Raw genomic sequence first — 21905 nt, forward strand, 5'->3', positions numbered from 1 at the left:
TCCAATTCAACATTTTTAATCAAATTAAATAAGTCCAAACATGCAACTAGACAAATGACCTGGGATCTCAAGTTCTTTATTGATGAATCATATAATTTTTATAATTCTTCCTTTGCATGTTTTATGTGTGAATACTGGCTGGACCCTTCATATTTTAATACGGTCTTCCCTCCACCTAAAGTTGAAGAGGCCATTGTCCCACGTCAGATGGTGTCATTATGTACGCTGACCTCGGCTGGCAATAAATGACCCAGTAGAACTGCAAACCTGCGGTACTCCAGACCCGGCAGATGATACTGACGAACCCCTGCTGTTTTTTCACACATTGTATTTAGTTACGGCAGGCCAGGTGGTGTAGCCGCGGATCCATTCAAAGTAGTGTGCTACTTGAGTGTACACTCCAGGGTAGTTGGCCTGTCCACACTTCTCCCCCCAGCTGACAATTCCCCAGAGGTAGGAGATGCCCAGAGAGTCCTGGCACACCAGAGGACCACCTGAGTCTCCCTGACAAGAGTCCACATGGCCTTCCAGGTCACCTGCACACAGACACACATGCAGGTAAGTCAGTTGACAACCAACTCTCATTTTCTATGGTGACCAGACCAAAAGCTTTCAATTTCAGGAAAAGCCATTTATGCAGAAAAATATGTAACTACTAATAAAAATAGGAAAATAAACTCCAAATAAAGTTTGATGGATTCAGCCGGAGCACTGATCCAACTGCAGCTTGTTGAGTGTCTCTGAGGGGGCGAGGTGTGATTAAGGTGTCATGAAGGTGTCATGAAGGTGTTATGAAGGTGTCAGGACAGTCAAGGGCGTAGGTTTGTATTCAAGGTGTTATGAAGGTCATCATGAAAGTGTTATGAAGGTGTAATAAAGGTGTGATGAAGGTGTCATGACGGTCAACGGCGTAGGTTTGTATTGTTTATTGGGGGGGTCAGGGTCAATGGATCCCAGCATTTTCACTCTTTTCCCCCCCGTCCCCCCTAATTCAATACACCTGATGACAGTCATAAGTAATTGGCAGGGAACTAAAAGTGTACCTGCACACATCATGAAGGTGTTATGAAGGTGTAATGACAGTCATAAGTAATAGGCAAGGAACTAAAAGTGTACCTGCACACATCATGAAGGTGTTATGAAGGTGTAATGACAGTCATAAGTAATAGGCAGGGAACTAAAAGTGTACCTGCACACATCATGAAGGTGTTATGAAGGTGTAATGACAGCCATAAGTAATAGGCAGGGAACTAAAAGTGTACCTGCACACATCATGAAGGTGTTATGAAGGTGTAATGACAGTCATAAGTAATAGGCAAGGAACTAAAAGTGTACCTGCACACATCATGAAGGTGTTATGAAGGTTTAATGACAGCCATTAGGCAGGGAACTAGAAGTGTACCTGCTGTTGTGGAAATTTCTCTAACCAATGTATTCTCACTGATTAAAGGACTGAGAACCCCTTGTTCAAATTAGAAAAGGACTGTGGGGGATCTGGTATTTGCCTAGGGGGCATCATTGACTGGTATCAGCAGATGAAATGGTTACTCTTTAATCTGTGCATCTGTATAACTCATCAGGGCATCTATTGTCTGTCCAGATGCTGTAAGAGCTCTTTAGAGTTCAATAGGTTACCCATGTGGGGAAGGACAGCTTGCCCCTTGTGTGAAGACTAGGTAGTAATAGAACAAAGGGAATGTGTTCTGTTGAGTTAGGACAGCATCTTCCCACACCCCTTTTCCACTATAGATACGAACTGTTCATGTATTAAGTTAGAAACTCCTCGGATGATTATGTTTCTAAGCTTTTGACGCGTCTCTCTATTTGCAAATAAACTATTAAATTATGCCAAGAGGATTTGGTCTCTGTACTTCCTCCTTTAAGAGTTCTGATCGTTGGAATTGCCATCACACTGCACACTACATGAAGGTGTTATGAAGGTGTTATGAAGGTGTCATGACAGTCATAAAGCAGGGAACTAGAAGTGTACCTGCACACATCATGAAGGTGTTATTGACGGTATCATGAAGGTGTCATGAAGGTGTTATTACAGTCATAAGGCAGGGAACTAAAAGTTTACCTGCACAGATCATGGAGGTGTTATGAAGGTGTCATGTAGGTGTTATGAAGGTGTCATAACAGTCATAAGGCAGGGAACTAGAAGTGTACTTGCACAAATCATGAATGTGTTATGCAGGTGTTATGAAGGTGTCATGACAATCATAAGGCAGGGAACTAGAAGTGTACCTGCACACATCATGCCGTCCTTGAAGCGCTCCTTGTAGTACTGCTGACAGTTGTCAATCAGGGAGACGTTGGCCCACAGCAACACATTAGCCGAAGAACCATCTGGAAAACACAACAAAACCATGAGCAAGACTGACATTGTTTTATTGTAGATGTTTTCTAAGAGGTTTCAGATGTTTTCTGAAGATGGTCGGTCACTCTGCTGTCTAAACTTGAGGTGGGAAGCTAGTTCCACAACTGGAGTGTCAGAACAGCGAAGAGTTTCGACAGAGGTCAGAACAAAGAGCTTGGGTTTGGGCCTCACACACACCTCTCTTCCTTCCCCAGCCTGAGATACTGCAGGTGTGATTGGGGTTGAACTGTTGAACAGACCAAGGGACACATACTGCTGACACAGCTGGGTTGGGTAAGAAACAGTCCTCTCTGAAGGGCAGCTTCTTCATCTCTAGCAGCGCAATGTCATTCTCATAGGTGTTAGCATTGAACCTGGAGAGACAGAGGTCAGAGGTGTTAGCATTGAACCTGGAGAGAGAGAGGTCAGAGGTGTTAGCATTGAAAATGGAGCGAGAGAGGTCAGAGGTGTTAGCATTGAACCTGGAGAGACAGAGGTCAGAGGTGTTATCATTGAACCTGGAGAGACAGAGGTCAGAGGTATTAGCATTAAACCTGGAGAGACAGAGATCAGAGGTGTTATCATTGAACCTGGAGAGACAGAGATCAGAGGTGTTATCATTGAACCTGGAGAGAGAGAGGTCAGAGGTGTTAGCATTGAACCTGGAGTGACAGAGGTCAGAGGTGTTAGCATTGAACCTGGAGAGACAGAGGTCAGAGGTGTTAGCATTGAACCTGGAGAGACAGAGGTCAGAGGTGTTAGCATTGAACCTGGAGAGACAGAGGTCAGAGGTGTTAGCATTGAACCTGGAGAGACAGAGGTCAGAGGTGTTAGCATTGAACCTGGAGAGACAGAGGTCAGAGGTGTTAGCATTGAACCTGGAGAGACAGAGGTCAGAGGTGTTAGCATTGAACCTGGAGAGACAGAGGTCAGAGGTGTTAGCATTGAACCTGGAGAGACAGAGGTCAGAGGAGTTAGCATTGAACCTGGAGAGACAGAGGTCAGAGGTGTTAGCATTGAACCTGGAGAGACAGAGGTCAGAGGAGTTAGCATTGAACCTGGAGAGACAGAGGTCAGAGGAGTTAGCATTGAACCTGGAGAGACAGAGATCAGAGGTGTTATCATTGAACCTGGAGAGACAGAGGTCAGAGGTGTTAGCATTGAACCTGGAGAGACAGAGGTCAGAGGAGTTAGCATTGAACCTGGAGAGACAGAGGTTAGAGGTGTTAGCATTGAACCTGGAGAGACAGAGGTCAGAGGTGTTAGCATTGAACCTGGAGAGAAGAGGTCAGAGGTGTTATCATTGAACCTGGAGAGAGAGAGGTCAGAGGTGTTAGCATTGAACCTGGAGAGACAGAGGTCAGAGGTGTTAGCATTGAACCTGGAGAGACAGAGGTCAGAGGTGTTAGCATTGAACCTGGAGAGACAGAGGTCAGAGGTGTTAGCATTGAACCTGGAGAGACAGAGGTTAGAGGCCCGGTGCATACTCTTTTAAAGACTGGTGATTGTTTAAATTTTTTTCATTTACATTTCTTGTTTTTATTAGATTTTTTGGGGCTGAGTCAGAGAAGCCATCCTTAGGCATTAGGAATTTGCGGCTAATGTACAGTCTTTGTGGTGGATGATAATGTTCTAAACAAGAAGTAGGACATGGGATGCATTACTTGTTGCAGATGATAAATGTTCCTGACAGGGAGTAGGAAACAGTGTACAGTACTTGTGGTGGATGATAATGTTCCTGACAGGGAGTAGGAAACAGTGTACAGTACTTGTGGTGGATGATAATGTTCTTGACAGGGACGATGTCTGTAGTTCCCTGAACAGTTCTCTTCTTCCAGAGGCTGAACTTAATTTGGTACGCTTCTGGTTTAGGCCTGGAGAGACAGAGAGATGTGAGGAGAGAGAGGAAGGGGAGAAAAGCGACATGTTATGGACTCAGGGGACAGGGTTAGGATTAATGTACCAGTGGACTGTACCCCATCATGTTCATGTACCAGTAGACTGTACCCCATCATGTTCATGTACCAGTAGACTGTACCCCTCATGTTCATGTACCAGTAGACTGTACCCCTCATATTCATGTACCAGTAGACTGTACCCCCTCATGTTCATGTACCAGTAGACTGTACCCCTCATGTTCATGTACCAGTAGACTGTACCCCCTCATGTTCATGTACCAGTAGACTGTACCCCCTCATGTTCATGTACCAGTAGACTGTACCCCCTCATGTTCATGTACCAGTAGACTGTACCCCTCATGTTCATGTACCAGTAGACTGTACCCCTCATGTTCATGTACCAGTAGACTGTACCCCTCATGTTCATGTACCAGTAGACTGTACCCCCTCATGTTCATGTACCAGTAGACTGTACCCATCAGGTTAATGTACCAGTGGACTGTACCCCTCATGTTCATGTACCAGTAGACTGTACCCCTCATGTTCATGTACCAGTAGACTGTACCCCCTCACACACACAGCTGTCCTGTTACACAGCTGCACCCCCTCACGAGTCTTCTCAGGTACCCCCTGTGGAAAAGTGAGGTACCCCAAGGGGTCCACACACACACACACAAACGAACACACACACAGCTTATACCTACCTGACACAGTGGGCGGCAGTCAAAACCCAGCAGCCCCCAATGTAAGCGCCCCCACAGTCGATACGACCCCTCTCCTGAATCGCAACCTGCCACTGGATCTGAGTCTGGAGTGAGGTTAGAGGTCAGATGTTGGACTGGTTCAAACCTAAATGGTGTGTTTGTCTCTGTGTGTGTGTGTCTCAGTGTGTGTCAGTGTGTGTCTCACTGGTTTGGCCTCCAGTCCTCCCACCACACGTTTCTGTCTCCTTCCCTCCCTGATCTCCTCTGTTGCCGTGGCGTTGGGGATTCCACAGTGGATCTTCCCTTCTAGAATGTCTCTGGATGCTTTCAGCTCTGCAACACAACAACATACAACAGAACAACACAACAACACAACAACATACAACATAAAACACGAACAATACAACACAACAACATACAACACAATACAACACATTAAAACACAATGTACAACATACAACAAAACAACACAATACAATACAACGACATACAACAATACAACACAATAACATACAACAAAACCACAACAAAAACAATGGACAGCAATACAGACAACACAACAACATGATGCAACACACACAAAACAACACACAAATCCAATCAACACAATAACACAATACAATAACACAATAATACAACATAAAACAGCACAACAACACAGCACAAATCAATATAACATACAGAACACATCGAAACCCATTCTAATACAACATTATTTAGTACATTAAAACAGGACGAACAATTCTGGACCAAGTTACCTGGTTGTCTCTTCTCAACTCTGGTGCTGACAATCAGTTTTCTCTATTTTCAACTCTGGTCCTGACAACCTGGTTTTCTTTTGTTAACCCTGGTCCTGACAACCTGGTTTTCTTTTGTTAACCCTGGTCCTGACAATCTGTTTTTTCCCTTTTCAACTCTAGTCCTGGCTAGCTGTTTTTCTCTCCTTAACTTTTTTCCTCTCCTATAATGATGTACAACTAGGTTTTCCTAAAGTTGATATGAACTGAATAAATAATTACAACAAAACCTTACCCTGGTGAGGAGACTTGAACTCTGGATTACGAGGAACTGGAAACCAAAGAAATAAACAGTTTGTCTAAATGCAGACATACACACACAAATACCACAAAGCACAGCACAAAAAATTAAAACACAAATCAACACAATGGGGGTATTTCAGAAAGAGGGTGTAGTGAAAAATCTGAGTAAGTTGACCCAGAGTTGAGGCAAACTCTGTGTTTACGGTTTCAAAGGGACAGTTCAGCGTTACTCTGAGACTGGTACAACGGCATACACTGTGAAGCTAACCTGCTCGTTAGCACGTTTAATCCAACTAACTCTGAGTTTGTTCTACTCTTTACCTGAAACGTGCTCTCTGAACGTGTCAGACAGGGTATGTCCTTTTCTCGAAGAGCAACTTGAAGCACAAATACACTCTGCAGAAATCTCAGTCGGGAGTGATCAGACCCTGCTGGGATGTTTTTTTATCATTCCCCAATGATTATCTGTTTGAGCATTACCGTTTTTCTGCACAATCGATAATTTCTCAGCCCTCATATCGTTCCTATGTTACATGGTGGACATTCTTCTCAGTTCGGGAACAAATTCTTTGTTTTGCTGTTTTCATTGTAACATTGATGATGCTGAGAACATGTCCAAGGCAACCGTCTCTGTTGGTCTGTTATAGATGTGACTCTTGCACTGACATGTTTTCTGTACACTCCTGTAGTGTCCCCAAGTCACAGACGAGAGTCATCGACAAAATTATTCCAAAGATTTGCAGGTATCAGTCTAAGCAGGAATCAGTTTATTTAGTATGAAGCTTTGAGACTTGAAGCACCAATCAGTCAGTATTTCAGGGTGTCCAGTGATTGGCTGCATAGATGGCACTCATACTCCTATCACAGGTCCTTCAGGAAATTAAGTTGATTATGTGAATAGGAGGTCTTTCCACAGCATTAATGTGCAGATAGGCCAGCAAAGAATAGTAATTATTTTGCAAATTGTAATTTTTTTTTTGCTTAAATGTCACTTACTACTTAAAATTACAGCTCCAGAAAACATTAAGAGATCACTGCAAATTGAACACTTCAGTTCCTCACTCAAAACTTTCTTTTTCAACTTTTTTGGAAAGGAAAGAAAAGGTTGCAGTGGTCTCTTAATTCTTTCCGGAGCTGAATTTTTGTTTTATATATTTCTTAATTCTTACTATGCAGAACTGTGCCATATCACAAGAATGTCACTGTTCAGAATGTCGCTGTGTTACTAGGTGCATTTGATAAATAAACTCTGAACTTGATATTACACCCCCACACACACTTTATATACATGTTTAATGAGTGGAACAACTCTGGTCCTGACAATCTGGTTTTCTCTTTTCAACTCTGGTCCTGACAATCTGGTTTTCTCTTTTCAACTCTGGTCCTGACAATCTGGTTTTCTCTTTTCAACTCTGGTCCTGACAATCTGGTTTTCTCTTTTCAACTCTGGTCCTGACAATCTGGTTTTCTCTTTTCAACTCTGGTCCTGACAATCTGGTTCTCTCTTTTCAACTCTGGTCCTGACAATCTGGTTTTCTCTTTTCAACTCTGGTCCTGACAATCTGGTTCTCTCTTTTCAACTCTGGTCCTGACAATCTGGTTTTCTCTTTTCAACTCTGGTCCTGACAATCTGGTTCTCTCTTTTCAACTCTGGTCCTGACAATCTGGTTTTCTTTTTTCAACTCTGGTCCTGACAATCTGGTTCTCTCTTTTCAACTCTGGTCCTGACAATCTGGTTTTCTTTTTTCAACTCTGGTCCTGACAATCTGGTTTTCTCTTTTCAACTCTGGTCCTGACAATGGTTTTGTCTCTTTTTCAACCCTGGTCCTGACAATCTGTTTTTTCTCTTCTCAACTCTGATCCTGACAATGTGGTTCTCTCTTCTCAATTCTGTTCCTGACAATCTGTTTTTTCTCTTTTCAACTCTGGTCCTGACAATCTGTTTTTTCTCTTTTCAACTCTGGTCCTGGCTAGCTGGTTTTCTGTAACCTTTTTTCCTCTCCTATAAATTAAGTACAACTATGTTTTCCTAAAGTTAGTATGAAATGAATAAATTATTACCACAAAACCTTACCTTGGTGAGTCGACTTGAACTCTGGATAACTAAGACCTGGAAATAGAAGAAATAAACAGTTTGTCTAAATGCAGACATACACACACAAATACCACAAAGCACAACACAAAAAAATAAAACACAAATCAACACAATATTACACTCTACAACACAACCCATCATAAGAGAATCTAACACAACGTAATATTTAAACCAGTATGGTCCATGCTAGCTGTTTTCCTCTCATCAACTCAGGCCCTCAACTCTGATTCACGCAATCTGGTTTTCTCTACTCAATTCTATTCCTTTTCTATTCTAAATTCTGGTTCTTGTCAGCTGTTTTTTTATTCACAGTTCTGGTCTTGGCTTGCTGGTATTCTTTTCTCAACACTGATCCTTGCCCGGGTCCCCCGGGAGATACTGTGGGAGGTGCTGCGGGAGTATGGGGTGAGGAGGTCCCTTCTGAGGGCTATCCAATCCCTGTACATCCAAAGTTAAAGCTGTGTTCGGGTTCTCGGGTAGTGAGTCGGACTCGTTCCAGGTGGGGGTTGGCCTCCGCCAGGGCTGCACTTTGTCACCAATCCCGTTTGTAACGTTCATGGACAGGATATCGAGGCGTAGTCTGGGTGTAGACGGGTTGCAGTTCAGTGGGCTGGGGATCTCATTGCTGCTTTTTGCGGATGATGTGTTCCTGATGGCATCAACGGTCTGTGACCTTCAGCACTCACTGGAACGGTTCGCAGCCGAGTGCGAAGTGGTTGGGATGAGGATTAGCACCTCTAAATCTGAGGCCATGGTTCTCAGCAGGAAACCGATGGAGTGCCTCCTCCGGGTAGGGAATGAGGCGTTACCCCAAGTAAAGGAGTTCAAGTATCTCTGGGTCTTGTTCGCGAGTGAGGGGACAATGGAGCGGGAGATGGTCTGAATGTAGACGGTTGGTCTGAATGTAGACGGTTGGTCTGAATGTAGACTGTTGGTCTGAATGTAGACGGTTGGTCTGAATGTAGACTGTTGGTCTAAGTGTAGACGGTTGGTCTGAATGTAGACAGTTGGTCTGAATGTAGACAGTTGGTCTGAATGTAGACGGTTGGTCTGAATGTAGGCAGTTGGTCTGAATGTAGACGGTTGGTCTGAATGTAGACGGTTGGTCTGAATGTAGACGGTTGGTCTGAATGTAGACGGTTGGTCTGAATGTAGACAGTTGATCTGAATGTAGGCAGTTGGTCTGAATGTAGACAGTTGATCTGAATGTAGACAGTTGATCTGAATGTAGGCAGTTGGTCTGAATGTAGACGGTTGGTCTGAATGTAGACGGTTGGTCTGAATGTAGACTGTTGGTCTGAATGTAGACCGTTGGTCTGAATGTAGACGGTTGGTCTGAATGTAGACAGTTGGTCTGAATGTAGACAGTTGGTCTGAATGTAGACGGTTGGTCTGAATGTAGACAGTTGGTCTGAATGTAGACGGTTGGTCTGAATGTAGGCAGTTGGTCTGAATGTAGACAGTTGATCTGAATGTAGACATATCTTGCACATTTGTTAATATTGTTTACAGTGTGAAGGAGCAACACTATGACCAGCTAGTTGGTCAAATCTATTCCTCTTTCCCTCCTCCCTCCATGCCTCTGTCCTCTTTGGTAGAATATGGTTGTTCCAAAACCAGGGTCGTTGGTTTGAGTCCCACTGGGGACCACTATTATAAAAGCATTAAAACCATATTTGGACTCACTGTATGAAATGTGCTGCGAAATGTCAAATCTGTGTGTATGTGTGTGAAAATGTATTACTATACCTGTGAGAAGCAAATGTGGTAACTCATGACTGATGCGGACATTTTGCTGGTCCTCATTTTAGAAATGACTTTTTTAGGATTGATGTATACATTTAGGATTGATGTATACATTTAGGTTTGATGTATACATTTAAGCTTGATGTATACATTTAGGGTTGATGTATACATTTAGGATTGATGTATACATTTAGGTTTGATGTATACATTTAGGATTGATGTATACATTTAGGATTGATGTATACATTTAGGTTTGATGTATACATTTAGGATTGATGTATACATTTAGGATTGATGTATACATTTAGGATTGATGTATACATTTAGGTTTGATGTATACATTTAGGATTGATGTATACATTTAGGATTGATGTATACATTTAGGATTGATGTATACATTTAGGGTTACGGGTTCCGAAGGGAAAGGCAGTTTCTAATGGTCCCAAGAAAGTTCTCAAGTATAGTAAAACAAGCAAATGTGTGTGTGCGCGCGCATTTGTTGGTGTGTGTGTGTCTGTGTGTTTGTGTGTGCGTGTGTGTGAGTGTGTGTGTCTGTGTGTGTGCATCTATGTGAGTGTGTATGGCAGGTGAAAAGGGACTTTATTAAGCTATTGAAACGGCATACGCGGTGGTATGCACATTAGGTCGTTTCAATAGCTTAATAAAGTCCCTTTTCACCTGCCATAGAGTGTGTGTGTCTGTGTGTGTGTGTGTGTGAGTGTGTGTGTCTGTGTGTGTCTGTGAGTGTGTGTGTGTGTGTGTGAGTGTGTGTGTCTGTGTGTGTGTGTGTGTGTCTACCCACCAGGTTGAACAGGGTGTGTCTTTATTTCATCTTCCCCTCCCAGACAGTCTCTTATGCCGTCTCTTACTGCCTCTCTGGACACACACACTCCTGACTTACACCTGAACGCTGAATCACCTCTGCAGGCTGACACACACACACGCACACCCACACACACGCACACAAGGACACAAAACCACACAGAAAAAGAGGGTAACACACGCAGGTCAGAGGTTTGACAGAGGAATAAAAAAGTTTCAGAGAGGAGTAAAGCAATGTGTGTGTGTAAATACATGTGTGTGTGTGTGTGTGTGTGCAGGTACATGTGTGTGTGTGTGTGTGTGTGTGTGTGTACCTGTGCAGCACATCTCGTCACTCCTGTCTCCGCAGTGATCAACTCCATCACACGTCTGTTCCAACAACACACACTTCCTGTTGACGCACCGGAACTCACACTTTGACCCCTCTGGACCACCAATAGGAGACAAGCATACTCAGTGGCAGTGTGGGGGTTTACGTGTTACAGGAATAATGTTACCTTTTGCTGTAACTATTAACGTCATTTTTACATTACATTTTTTATAATATGACAGTTACAAATCAATTATCTTTCCTTGTAATGTTCTTGACTTCTTAGGATTCCATGATTGATTTCATGAATGTGTGTTGAATATTTTATAAACCCTCAGAGGTATAATTCCAGAGACATCACCTGATAGAAATGTAAAGATGTCTGCCAAGGGCATTACCATGTATGGACATTCGTAGGTATTCGTGATGTGCAAAAACTGTGGCTCTGATTTACTGGGTAATTGGACATAGACAGCCAATAGGAGACTATCACATTGTTAATAGTTAAGGTCACTACCTTTGGGCTCCTCGAAACAGGTTACCGTAGCGATCTTGTCACCCCTCCCACGTGGTGTTCTGTCTGAGAAGGAACACTCGGCCAGGCTGTTCTCGTATCCTTGACAACGTACATTAACGCAGTGATCTGCACCAGTCGTCTCCTTGTCCGTATAATCAACAGAAGAGGCCTCAACCGCTCCCCTACACACACACACACATACACACATATACACACATATAAACACATACACACACACACACATATATATACACATGCACACACACAAATATATACACACATTTTCACATACACAAACACACACATACACACACACACACACATATACACACATACAAACACACACACACACATACACACACACACACAAATATATACACACATTTTCACATACACAAACACACAAATACACCTACACACACACACATATACACGCACATATACCCATATACACACACAGACACACACATATACACATGTACACGCACACATACACATATACCCATATACACACACACACATATACAAACACACACACAAGGCCTTCTTATGTATTTTGTTGTGTGTTAGTGTATTTTTGTGTAAATAAGTGTGCATAACAACTGTGTCTTACAGCAGGTGGTTCTTGTTCCGACAGAGCACGTTAGCAGCAGCCATGTTCCACCCTGCTTCTCCACAAACCAGTAACGTCCCTTTACCTGGAATCTTCAGACTGACCACACCTGTCTGGTCATCTATACTGGACTCCACCTTCTCACTGTCTGGATGGAGGAGAAAGGAGGGTTATCTATACTGGACTCCACCTTCTCACTGTCTGGATGGAGGAGAAAGGAGGGTTATCTATACTGGACTCCAACTTCTCACTGTCTGGATGGAGGAGAAAGGAGGGTTATCTATACTGGACTCCACCTTCTCACTGTCTGGATGGAGGAGAAAGGATGATCATCTAGGCCAGCCAAACAGTCGCTTACAACAACACAGATTTGCTGATAGTTTTCAACGTCAACACATTTGTCCAAAATATTTGATGGTCTTATCTGATGGTCTTATCTGATGGTTTTATCTGATGGTCTGAACTGATGGTCTTATCTGATGGTCTTATCTGATGGTCTGAACTGATGGTTTTATCTGATGGTCTTATCTGATGGTGTGAACTGATGGTTTTATCTGATGGTCTTATCTGATGGTCTGAACTGATGGTTTTATCTGATGGTCTTATCTGATGATCTGAACTGATTCCACCACATTATCTCATAGATCTTTTGAAAGTAACTTTCTGCCCACAGTGGGTTCTCTGTTTTGAATTGCACTACTAATCATTGGAGTTCTCTAAGAACAACTGCTTTTATTCTGAAATAATCAAAATCACTGCAATTACTCACAGATGGAAGCCGATTAGCTGGATTTGTAAGGTGGTTGGTTGTTCCTAAGCAAGTTTCAATTTCAACTTTAAGGGGCTGTGTTCTATTCTAAGGGGGTGAAACTAGTTATCTGGCCTCACCTTTAGACAAATCAACATGTAACTAGTTATCTGGCTTCATCTTTAGACAAATCAACATGAAACTAGTAATCCGGTCTCACCTTTAGACAAATCAACATGAAACTAGTTATCTGGCTTCATCTTTAGACAAATCAACATGAAACTAGTTATCTGGCTTCATCTTTAGACAAATCAACATGAAACTAGTAATCCGGTCTCACCTTTAGACAAATCAACATGAAACTAGTTATCTGGCTTCATCTTTAGACAAATCAACATGAAACTAGTTATCTGGCTTCATCTTTAGACAAATCAACATGAAACTAGTTATCTGGCTTCATCTTTAGACAAATCAACATGAAACCAGTTATCTGGCTTCATCTTTAGACAAATCAACATGAAACTAGTTATCTGGCCTCTCCTTTAGACAAATCAACATGAAACTAGTAATCCGGTCTCACCTTTAGACAAATCAACATGAAACTAGTTATCTGGCTTCATCTTTAGACAAATCAACATGAAACTAGTTATCTGGCTTCATCTTTAGACAAATCAACATGAAACTAGTTATCTGGCTTCACCTTTAGACAAATCAACATGAAACTAGTTATCTGGCTTCATCTTTAGACAAATCAACATGAAACTAGTTATCTGGCTTCACCTTTAGACAAATCAACATGAAACTAGTTATCTGGCTTCATCTTTAGACAAATCAACATGAAACTAGTTATCTGGCTTCATCTTTAGACAAATCAACATGAAACTAGTTATCTGGCTTCATCTTTAGACAAATCAACATGAAACTAGTTATCTGGCTTCATCTTTAGACAAATCAACATGAAACTAGTTATCTGGCTTCATCTTTAGACAAATCAACATGAAACTAGTTATCTGGCTTCACCTTTAGACAAATCAACATGAAACTAGTTATCTGGCCTCACCTTTAGACAAATCAACCTGTAACTAGTTATCTGGCCTCACCTTTAGACAAATCAACATGTAACTGGTTATCTGGCCTCACCTTTAGACAAATCAACATGTAACTAGTTATCTGGCCTCACCTTTAGACAAATCAACATGTAACTGGTTATCTGGCCTCACCTTTAGACAAATCAACATGTAACTGGTTATCTGGCCTCACCTTTAGACAAATCAACATGTAACTGGTTATCTGGCCTCACCTTTTGAGCATCCTTCTCCTTCAAAGTGACTCATGATTGGTCGTCCGCTCCGACAGGACACAGCCATGGCCATGCAATAGGAATAGTAGGTTCTGCCGTCATTCCCACACACAGGAAGCATCTTCTCATCCTTCGGACACAGGTAGGGCAGCTTACACACACACCTGTATAAACACACATATACACCTGGTGAAACACACAGCTCCTACACACAACTAGTGATGCACAGACACACATACACGCATACAGTATCTTACAAAAGCGAGTACAACTCCTCACATTTCTGTAAATATTTGAGTATAACACTGAAGAAATGACACTTTGCTATGTAAAGTAGTGAGTGTACAGCTTGTATAACAGTGTAAATCTACTGTCCCCTCAAAATAACTCAACACACAGCCAGTGAGTACACCCCTAAGTAAAAATGTCCAAGTTGGGCCCAATTAGCCATTTTCCCTCCTCTGTGTCATGTGACTCGTTAGTGTTACAAGGTCTCAGGTGAAAATGGGGAGCAGGTGTGTTCAATTTGGTGTCATCGCTCTCACACTCCCTCATACTTGTCCCTGGAAGTTCAAAATGGCACCTCTTGGCAAATAACTCTCTGATGATCTGAAAAAAATTATTGTTGCTCTACATAAAGATGGCCTAGGCTATTAGAAGATTGCCAAGACCCTGAAACTGAGCTGCAGCACGGTGGTCCAGACCATACAGCGGTTTAACAGGACAGGTTCCGCTCAGAACAGGCCTCGCCATGGTCGACCAAAGAAGTTGAGTGCATGTGCTCAGCGTCTTATCCAGAGGTTGTCTTTGGGAAATAGACGTATGAGTGCTGCCAGCATTGCTGCAGAGGTTGAAGGGGTGGGGGGGTCAGCCTGTCAGTGCTCAGACCATACGCCGCACACTGCATCAAATTGGTCTGCATGGCTGTTGTCCCAGAAGGAAGCCTCTTCTAAGGATGATGCACAACAAAGCCCCCAAAAGTTTACTGAAGACAAGCAGACTATGGACATGGATTACTGGAACCATGTCCTGTGGTCTGATGAGACCAAGAGAAACGTATTTGTTTCAGATGGTGTCAAGAGTGTGTGGCTGCAACCATGCTACAGTCAAGCATGGTGGTGGGAGTGTCATGATCTGGGGCTGCATGAGGGCTGCTGGCACTTGGGAGCTATAGTTCATTGAGGGAACCATAAATGCCAACATGTACTGTGACATACTGAAGCAGAGCATGATCCATCCCTTTGGAGACTGGGCAGTATTCCAACACCTCCAAGACGACCACTGCCTTGCTAAAGATCCTGAGGGTAAAGGTGATGGACTGGCCAAGCATGTCTCCAGACCTAAACCCTATTGAGCATCTGTGGGGCATCCTCAAACGAAAGGTTGAGGAGCCTAAGGTCTCTAACATCCACCAGCTCCGTGAAGTCATCCTGGAGGAGTGAAAGAGGACTCCAGTGGCAACCTGTGAAGCTCTGGTGAACTTCATGCCTAAGAGGGTTAAGGCAGTGCTGGAAAATGATGGGCCCAATTTGGACATTTTCACTTAGGGGTGTACTCATTTTTGTTGCCAGCGGTTTAGACATGAATGGCTGTGTGTTGTATTATTTTGAGGGGACAGCAAATTTACACTGTTATACAAGCTGTACACTCATTACTTTACATTGTAGCAAAGTGTAGTTTCTTCAGTGTTGTCACATGAACAGATTTAATCAAATATTTACAAAAATGTGAGGGGTGTACACACTTTTGTGAGATACTGTACATACTAGATGATAATCACCTGCCCTCCAAACATCTCATCCAGGGAGGACAGAAGACCCGGTTACAGGACAGTCTAGTGTAGTTCTGATCCAAACACTCTGCCGGGCCCAGGAAAGCATCTGTCTTGGGAGGAGCTGGGGTGGTGGTGGGAGGGGCTGGGGTGGTGGTGGGAGGGGCTGGGGTGGTGGTGGTGGTCTGGTGATGGGAGGGGGGTTTCTTGGGGAATTTTATTGTTTTGTTTCGTGGTACACCCTGCTCAACAGGTAGAGGTGAGAGATCAAAGGTTAGAGGTTGCTAGAGAAAAATCTGATAACTTTCTGTTGGACCAACTAATAACAGAAACTCAGAGGGCAGATAAGAGAAATGACAGAGGACATCTTCATATCTACAGAATCGTAGTCACTTTAAGCAGAGTTAAAAGGTCATAGGTCAAACTAGGTCATCGGTTATATCACAATACTTTAATCACTTAGTCATAACTTTGTCTAATAAATCAGTGTGCATTTATATTGTATTTTAGCTAATAAATCACAGCGTACATGTATATTTTATTTTATGTATTTATAATTTATTTATTTTGACTGTGTGCTAAGCCTGATTGTACAGGCATTAGCAAACCAACTGGAAGATAATTCAGTCCACAGACCTGATGTTTAATAGAACGGTTTGGAACCCAGCCCTAAACCAGTTGAAGTCATTGGTCTGTTGTATTGGAATGTATCCTTGTGACATCATACAGTTGGTTAAAAGTACCAGCTTACCTGTTTTATTATACATTTTTAATCAGCTCTCTGACAAAAGGGTACGTTGATCAATATACAGTACCTTGTAAATATCATTAAAATAGTATGTTTGCTTGCAGTGCCCTGGGCCAATCAGAACAACTGTTTTAGAATTATTTTAAAGCTACAGTAGTAATTGATGTAAATAAAACAAACAGGAAATGCCAACAAGCCACAACACAAATAACTCACCATAGCAACATGTGAGGAAAACAAAACTCCTAGAAGCAGTAATTTGAAGGCGGTTTTCTCCATAGTGACTCCTAAATAACTAACAAGCTGTAGCAGAGAAATGCTCTGTCTGTCTGTAACAGTCTGTCTGTGTCTCACGTGGTAACATTGATCATTAGTCAATCATTAACTATATGTGTCAATGTGGACCACACACACACACACACACTGACACACACACACACACTGACACACACACATTGCTGACATGACAAAGAACACACTCACACTCATTTTTTCTCTTTTTATTGGAATCAATTGGCAGAAACATTTGATGACATTGCCAAGGAATTAAATAACACTAGTGAAACAAGTGATAAAACAAGTGAAAAACATTTAGCATTTTGAGTGTTATATTACAGTTTTTCCCGATTGCTAACAAGCATCGGTCAATACTGAAACCACAATCACAAAACTCTTCACACAGTCTGCATTTCTAACATACTTATTGGCCAAACAGTTAATCTCACCTCCAAAACTCACTAAAACCACAAAAACACTTCATACCTTTCTCAAAATAAGCTTGTTCCACCAAAACACTGGCAACACACACTGTCACTCATAACACACTGACCTAAAAAACACTAACAACAGGGAGCATTACAGAAATTATGAACTGTTATCTTAGTTATTCATCTAATATTTCACTTAAGTCATTATTTGATTATAGAATAAGAATAACATCTCACTTTATTGACTGTACTAACGTATATGTAACAAGAATGAATCAGAAATGCAGCAATTCAAAGGAATATCCTTTATTTTTTTCCTGTATCTTTGTATATAGTATATTACAGTTTTTTACAGTCGCTAGGACACATTTCCCAATACTTAGGTCACTTTTTCAAAACTCTTCACACAGTGAGCACAACAGAAGTATAAGTGGGCTAAACTGAGGATCAATTATCATTGCTTTGGCACAAAATGCATTCAATGACTACATCTTTCAAATTTCATTAATTCTTTTCTCACTTCAACACAACAACCGCCAAAACTCTGTGTAATTACAGGCCAATTTGCACATGCTTACATACTGTTTTCAAAACTGTTAAACTTAAGTTCAAAACAATAACATAATACAAAGCTGAGTATGACAACTATTTGCTACAATTCTACAGTCATATTTTAATGAAATATATTTGAAATCTTAAAATTAGATGCTATAAAAACAATTGGACAATTGGACCAACCACAGCTGATTCTCATTGTAGATGAACATCTACACAGTTGTTACTCTTTCAATTTCATTACAAAAAGGAGACAACTGCTGAGTAGTTTTGCATTGTGATGTGGACCCAGCCAGAAAATGGACCCAGACAGAAATAGACGAGTGGCTGAAAGAGGAAGAAGAGTGGCTGGGAGGTGGTGAAGAATACATATGTGTGGTGGAAGAAGAATAAGAGGAAGATCAAGAGCTGTAGTCTCAGATGAGATCAGAGCTACTGTAATGGATCATGTAGTAAATCATGGTCTCTCAATGAGAGAGGCTGGTCAGAGAGTGCAGCCAAATCTGCAACACTCAACAGTGGCATCTATTGTTAGAGTTTTCCGGCAAACCAACAGGTGACTTGTATTCTGCAAGGGCATTTGACTGAGTTGCACATTACAGAAGTAAATAGACTTGTGTGTAATTGCTTTTGCATATCTGCTTAGGACTCAATGGTTACCTCACACAGGTGGGAGAGGAAGGATGTTCACTGATGTGCAGGAAACTGCCATTGTTGATGTGGTCATCAGAAAAAATGACATAAAACTCATTGAGATTCGTGACAGAGTCTTGGCAAACAACGTTACTTTTGCAAATATTCACAGTGTAAGCATAACAACTATTTCTAGAGTCCTGAAAAAACATCAGGTAATGATGAAACAGTTGTACACTGTGCCTTTTGAGTGGAACTCTGAACATGATTGGGAAGAGAGCCACAGTGGATGTCCCAGGCCAGAGGAGTGCCAACATCACAATGTGCGCAGCAATATGGACTGGTGTTACACAAACCACTAATTGGGCCATACAACACTGAATGTCTCCGTGCGTTCCTGCATGACCTCTATGGAAGGGTTGTGCTAGGTGAGGAAAGGGATGGAGAGAAGAAATCAGCCAACATTTATAATTGTATGGGACAATGTGGCATTTCACCACTCCCGTGCAGTCACTGAGTGGTTTGCAGCCCATCCCAGAATGGTGCCACTTTTTCTCCCATGGAGGTGGAAGGTTTATGACCACCATCCACATGATCAAATATCCCTTCTGGATGCAATGAATGCTGGATGCCTGGACATATCAGCAGAAGATTGTCAGGGATGGATCAGGCTTGCCAGAAGATTCTTTCCTAGGTGTATTGCCCAAGATGACATAAGATATGATGTGGATGAGAACCTGTGGCCAAATGGAGAAGAACGAGTAGATTAGCATTACTACTGTATCAGTGGATGGTGTGCATACACATTCTTGTATTTTGGAATTACTGCAGAAAATAAATAATTAATAAAAGACATAAAACATATTGTGGCTTTCTGAATCATGTCTGATTCATTCCAGTAAAATACATTGCAGTGAATTATAAACAGAGATGTGTCCTTGTTTTACACAAGAAAACATTGTAAAATGATACCTGTTGTTAGTGTTTTTTAGGTCATTGTTTTGTGGGTGACAAAGTGTGTTTGTTGTCTGTCAACCTTTGCTAGTGTTCTGGAAGAATGAGTTGATTTGAGACATGTATGAAGTGATTTGGTAGTTTAAGTGCATTTTGAAAGTGAAATGAACTGCTGTGCCGAGCTAAAAGTTGGTTTGGAGAACTGTGTGAAGAGTTAAAGTGAAAAAGTGACCTAAGTATTGGGAAATGTGTCCTAGCGACTGTAAAAAACTGTAAACATTTGAAAAATAAAAGGTTAAAACAAAAAACAAATTCCCCAAATTCCAGGGCTGCAACAATAACAAACAAACATCAACATGTATACTATATTCACTAGCCTCTGTGTATTGTAGAGGCCAATGAGTGGTTTGTGTAACAGCAAACCATCATTGGACAGTGCTGCACATATTGTGATGTTATCTCCTCTCTGGCCTGGGACATCCAAGGTGGCTCTCTGACCAATCACATTTCTTCCCCTGCGGTGTGTTTTTGCCAGATTGAACTCTTCTTCAAAAGTGTAATTTACTATATGCAAAGATATAGAAAGAATTAAGGATATTCCTTCAAATTGCTGTGTTTCTGATTTATTCTTGTTCCATATAATTTAATTAAGTTTATTAAAGCGAGGTGTTTTTCTTATTCTATGATCAAATACTGATTCATGTGAAAAATAATTTTACAGTTTTTTACAATCGCTATGACAGTTTTTTCAATACATTTAACAAGTTTCCTAAACTCTTAACACGGCTAGCACAACATCCATCTTTGTAGGCTATGCAATTAACACATTTCTTGTTGCTTTGACACAAAATGCATACAGTTAACACAAATTTAAAATGCTTGAACTTCTTTTACACACAAGCTCAACCAAGACCAAAACAATGTAATTTTACAGTCAAATCTACAAATGCTTTCACACTGTATGTCAGAACAGATAACACCATGTTCTAAACCTAACCTTACAGGCTAAAGTCAAGCTAAACAGCTGTTTATATTGTGAATTGAAACACAAATATATTCCCTGTATCTTATTCCATTGCTAATGAGAAACAGCTTATTGAAGTTATGCAAATATATAAATCACAGCTGATTCCCATCTAGGAAGCACACTCAGGTGTTGAGGTTCTTTCAATTGCATCATCATATGTTCTGAAAGAGTACTTTTTGGGCTGATATTGTATGGAAAAGGAACAATATGGAGCAACACAAAGAAAGAAAGAAAGAAAGAAATGCCTGCACGAGGGAGAGGAAGACGAGTACCAGGACAAGGGAGAGGAGTGGGACAAGGACAAGGACAAGGGAGAGGAGTGGGACAAGGACAAGGACAAGGGAGAGGAGTGGGTCAAGGACAAGGACAAGGAAGAGGAGTGGGTCAAGGACAAGGACAAGGAAGAGGAGTGGGACAAGGACAAGGGAGAGGAGTGGGGCAAGGACAAGGGAGAGGAGTGGGGCAAGGACAAGGGAGAGGAGTGGGGCAAGGACAAGGGAGAGGAGTGGGACAAGGACAAGGACAAGGGAGAGGAGTGGGGCAAGGACAAGGACAAGGGAGAGGAGTGGGGCAAGGACAAGGGAGAGGAGTGGGGCAAGGACAAGGGAGAGGAGTGGGGCAAGGACAAGGACAAGGAAGAGGAGTGGGGCAAGGACAAGGGAGAGGAGTGGGGCAAGGACAAGGGAGAGGAGTGGGGCAAGGACAAGGGAGAGGAGTGGGGCAAGGACAAGGGAGAGGAGTGGGGCAAGGACAAGGGAGAGGAGTGGGGCAAGGTAGAGGGAGAGGAGTTAGAATGCGTGGTGGCGCTCAAAGAAGGACCAGAGCTAGGGTAACTGATCAAATAAGAGCTACTATCATTGACCATGTCATGAACCATCATACAGAGAGGCTGGCTATCATACAGAGAGGCTGGTGAACGAGTACAGCCAAATCTCAGCCGGGACACAGTGGCATCCTTTGTCCGTATTTTCAGAGAAACCAACAGGTAGGATATTGCTTTTCCTACAGCAAAGTGTAAATACAGTAATTTTACCATTTACAGTATTAGAGTGACTGTATGCCTCCGGTCTCTAAAATGTAACTGTATTTTGTCCCTCTAAGGATTCAACGTCTACCTCCCTCAGGGGGCAGAGGAAAGCTCCTGAATGAAGAACAGGAACGTGCTATTGTCAACATGGTGATTGCTGACAATGAAATAAAACTGAAGGACATTCAGTCCAGAGTTGTGGAGGACAACCTTGTCTTTGGGAACATTGCAGCAATCAGCATAACATCCATTTCTCGGACTCACAGTGCTAAACACAGTCCGAATGAAACAACTATACAAAGTTTCTTTTGAAAGGAACAGTGAGCGCATC

General features: G+C 42.0%; 1 protein-coding gene across 2 annotated transcripts; it reads right to left on the reverse strand.

Moving 5' to 3' along the window:
- LOC114828738 (complement factor I-like) lies at positions 1 to 17004 on the reverse strand. 2 transcript variants are annotated; one of them, XM_034290737.1, is made up of 15 exons: positions 16888 to 17004; positions 15933 to 16165; positions 14153 to 14316; positions 12105 to 12252; positions 11492 to 11673; positions 10979 to 11089; positions 10645 to 10770; positions 8076 to 8111; positions 5994 to 6029; positions 5167 to 5294; positions 4962 to 5065; positions 4129 to 4233; positions 2558 to 2733; positions 2248 to 2349; positions 1 to 536 (listed from the first exon to the last, which is right to left on the reverse strand). In XM_034290737.1, exons 1-15 carry the CDS (start codon positions 16948 to 16950, stop codon positions 319 to 321), a joined length of 1932 nt encoding a protein of 643 aa, XP_034146628.1. In that variant the 5' UTR covers positions 16951 to 17004; the 3' UTR covers positions 1 to 318. The 2 variants fall into 2 exon arrangements, with proteins under 2 accessions (XP_034146628.1, XP_034146629.1); XM_034290738.1 differs by lacking the exon at positions 8076 to 8111.
- Positions 17005 to 21905: the final 4901 nt, after the last annotated feature.

The sequence above is a fragment of the Esox lucius genome, chromosome 24 (genome assembly GCF_011004845.1).
Source record: "Esox lucius isolate fEsoLuc1 chromosome 24, fEsoLuc1.pri, whole genome shotgun sequence".
NCBI lineage: Eukaryota > Metazoa > Chordata > Actinopteri > Esociformes > Esocidae > Esox > Esox lucius.

Bases quoted from the DNA above. Each gene is read 5' to 3' on its own strand.
- LOC114828738 (XM_034290737.1), bottom strand. From the start codon at position 16,950: ATGGAGAAAACCGCCTTCAAATTACTGCTTCTAGGAGTTTTGTTTTCC. The intron at 5,295-5,993 runs GTAAGGTTTTGT...GTTGTGTTGCAG, and splicing joins GTTCAAGTCTCCTCACCAGG to AGCTGAAAGCATCCAGAGAC. The intron at 4,234-4,961 runs GTAGGTATAAGC...CTGTCTCTCCAG, and splicing joins ACTGCCGCCCACTGTGTCAG to GCCTAAACCAGAAGCGTACC.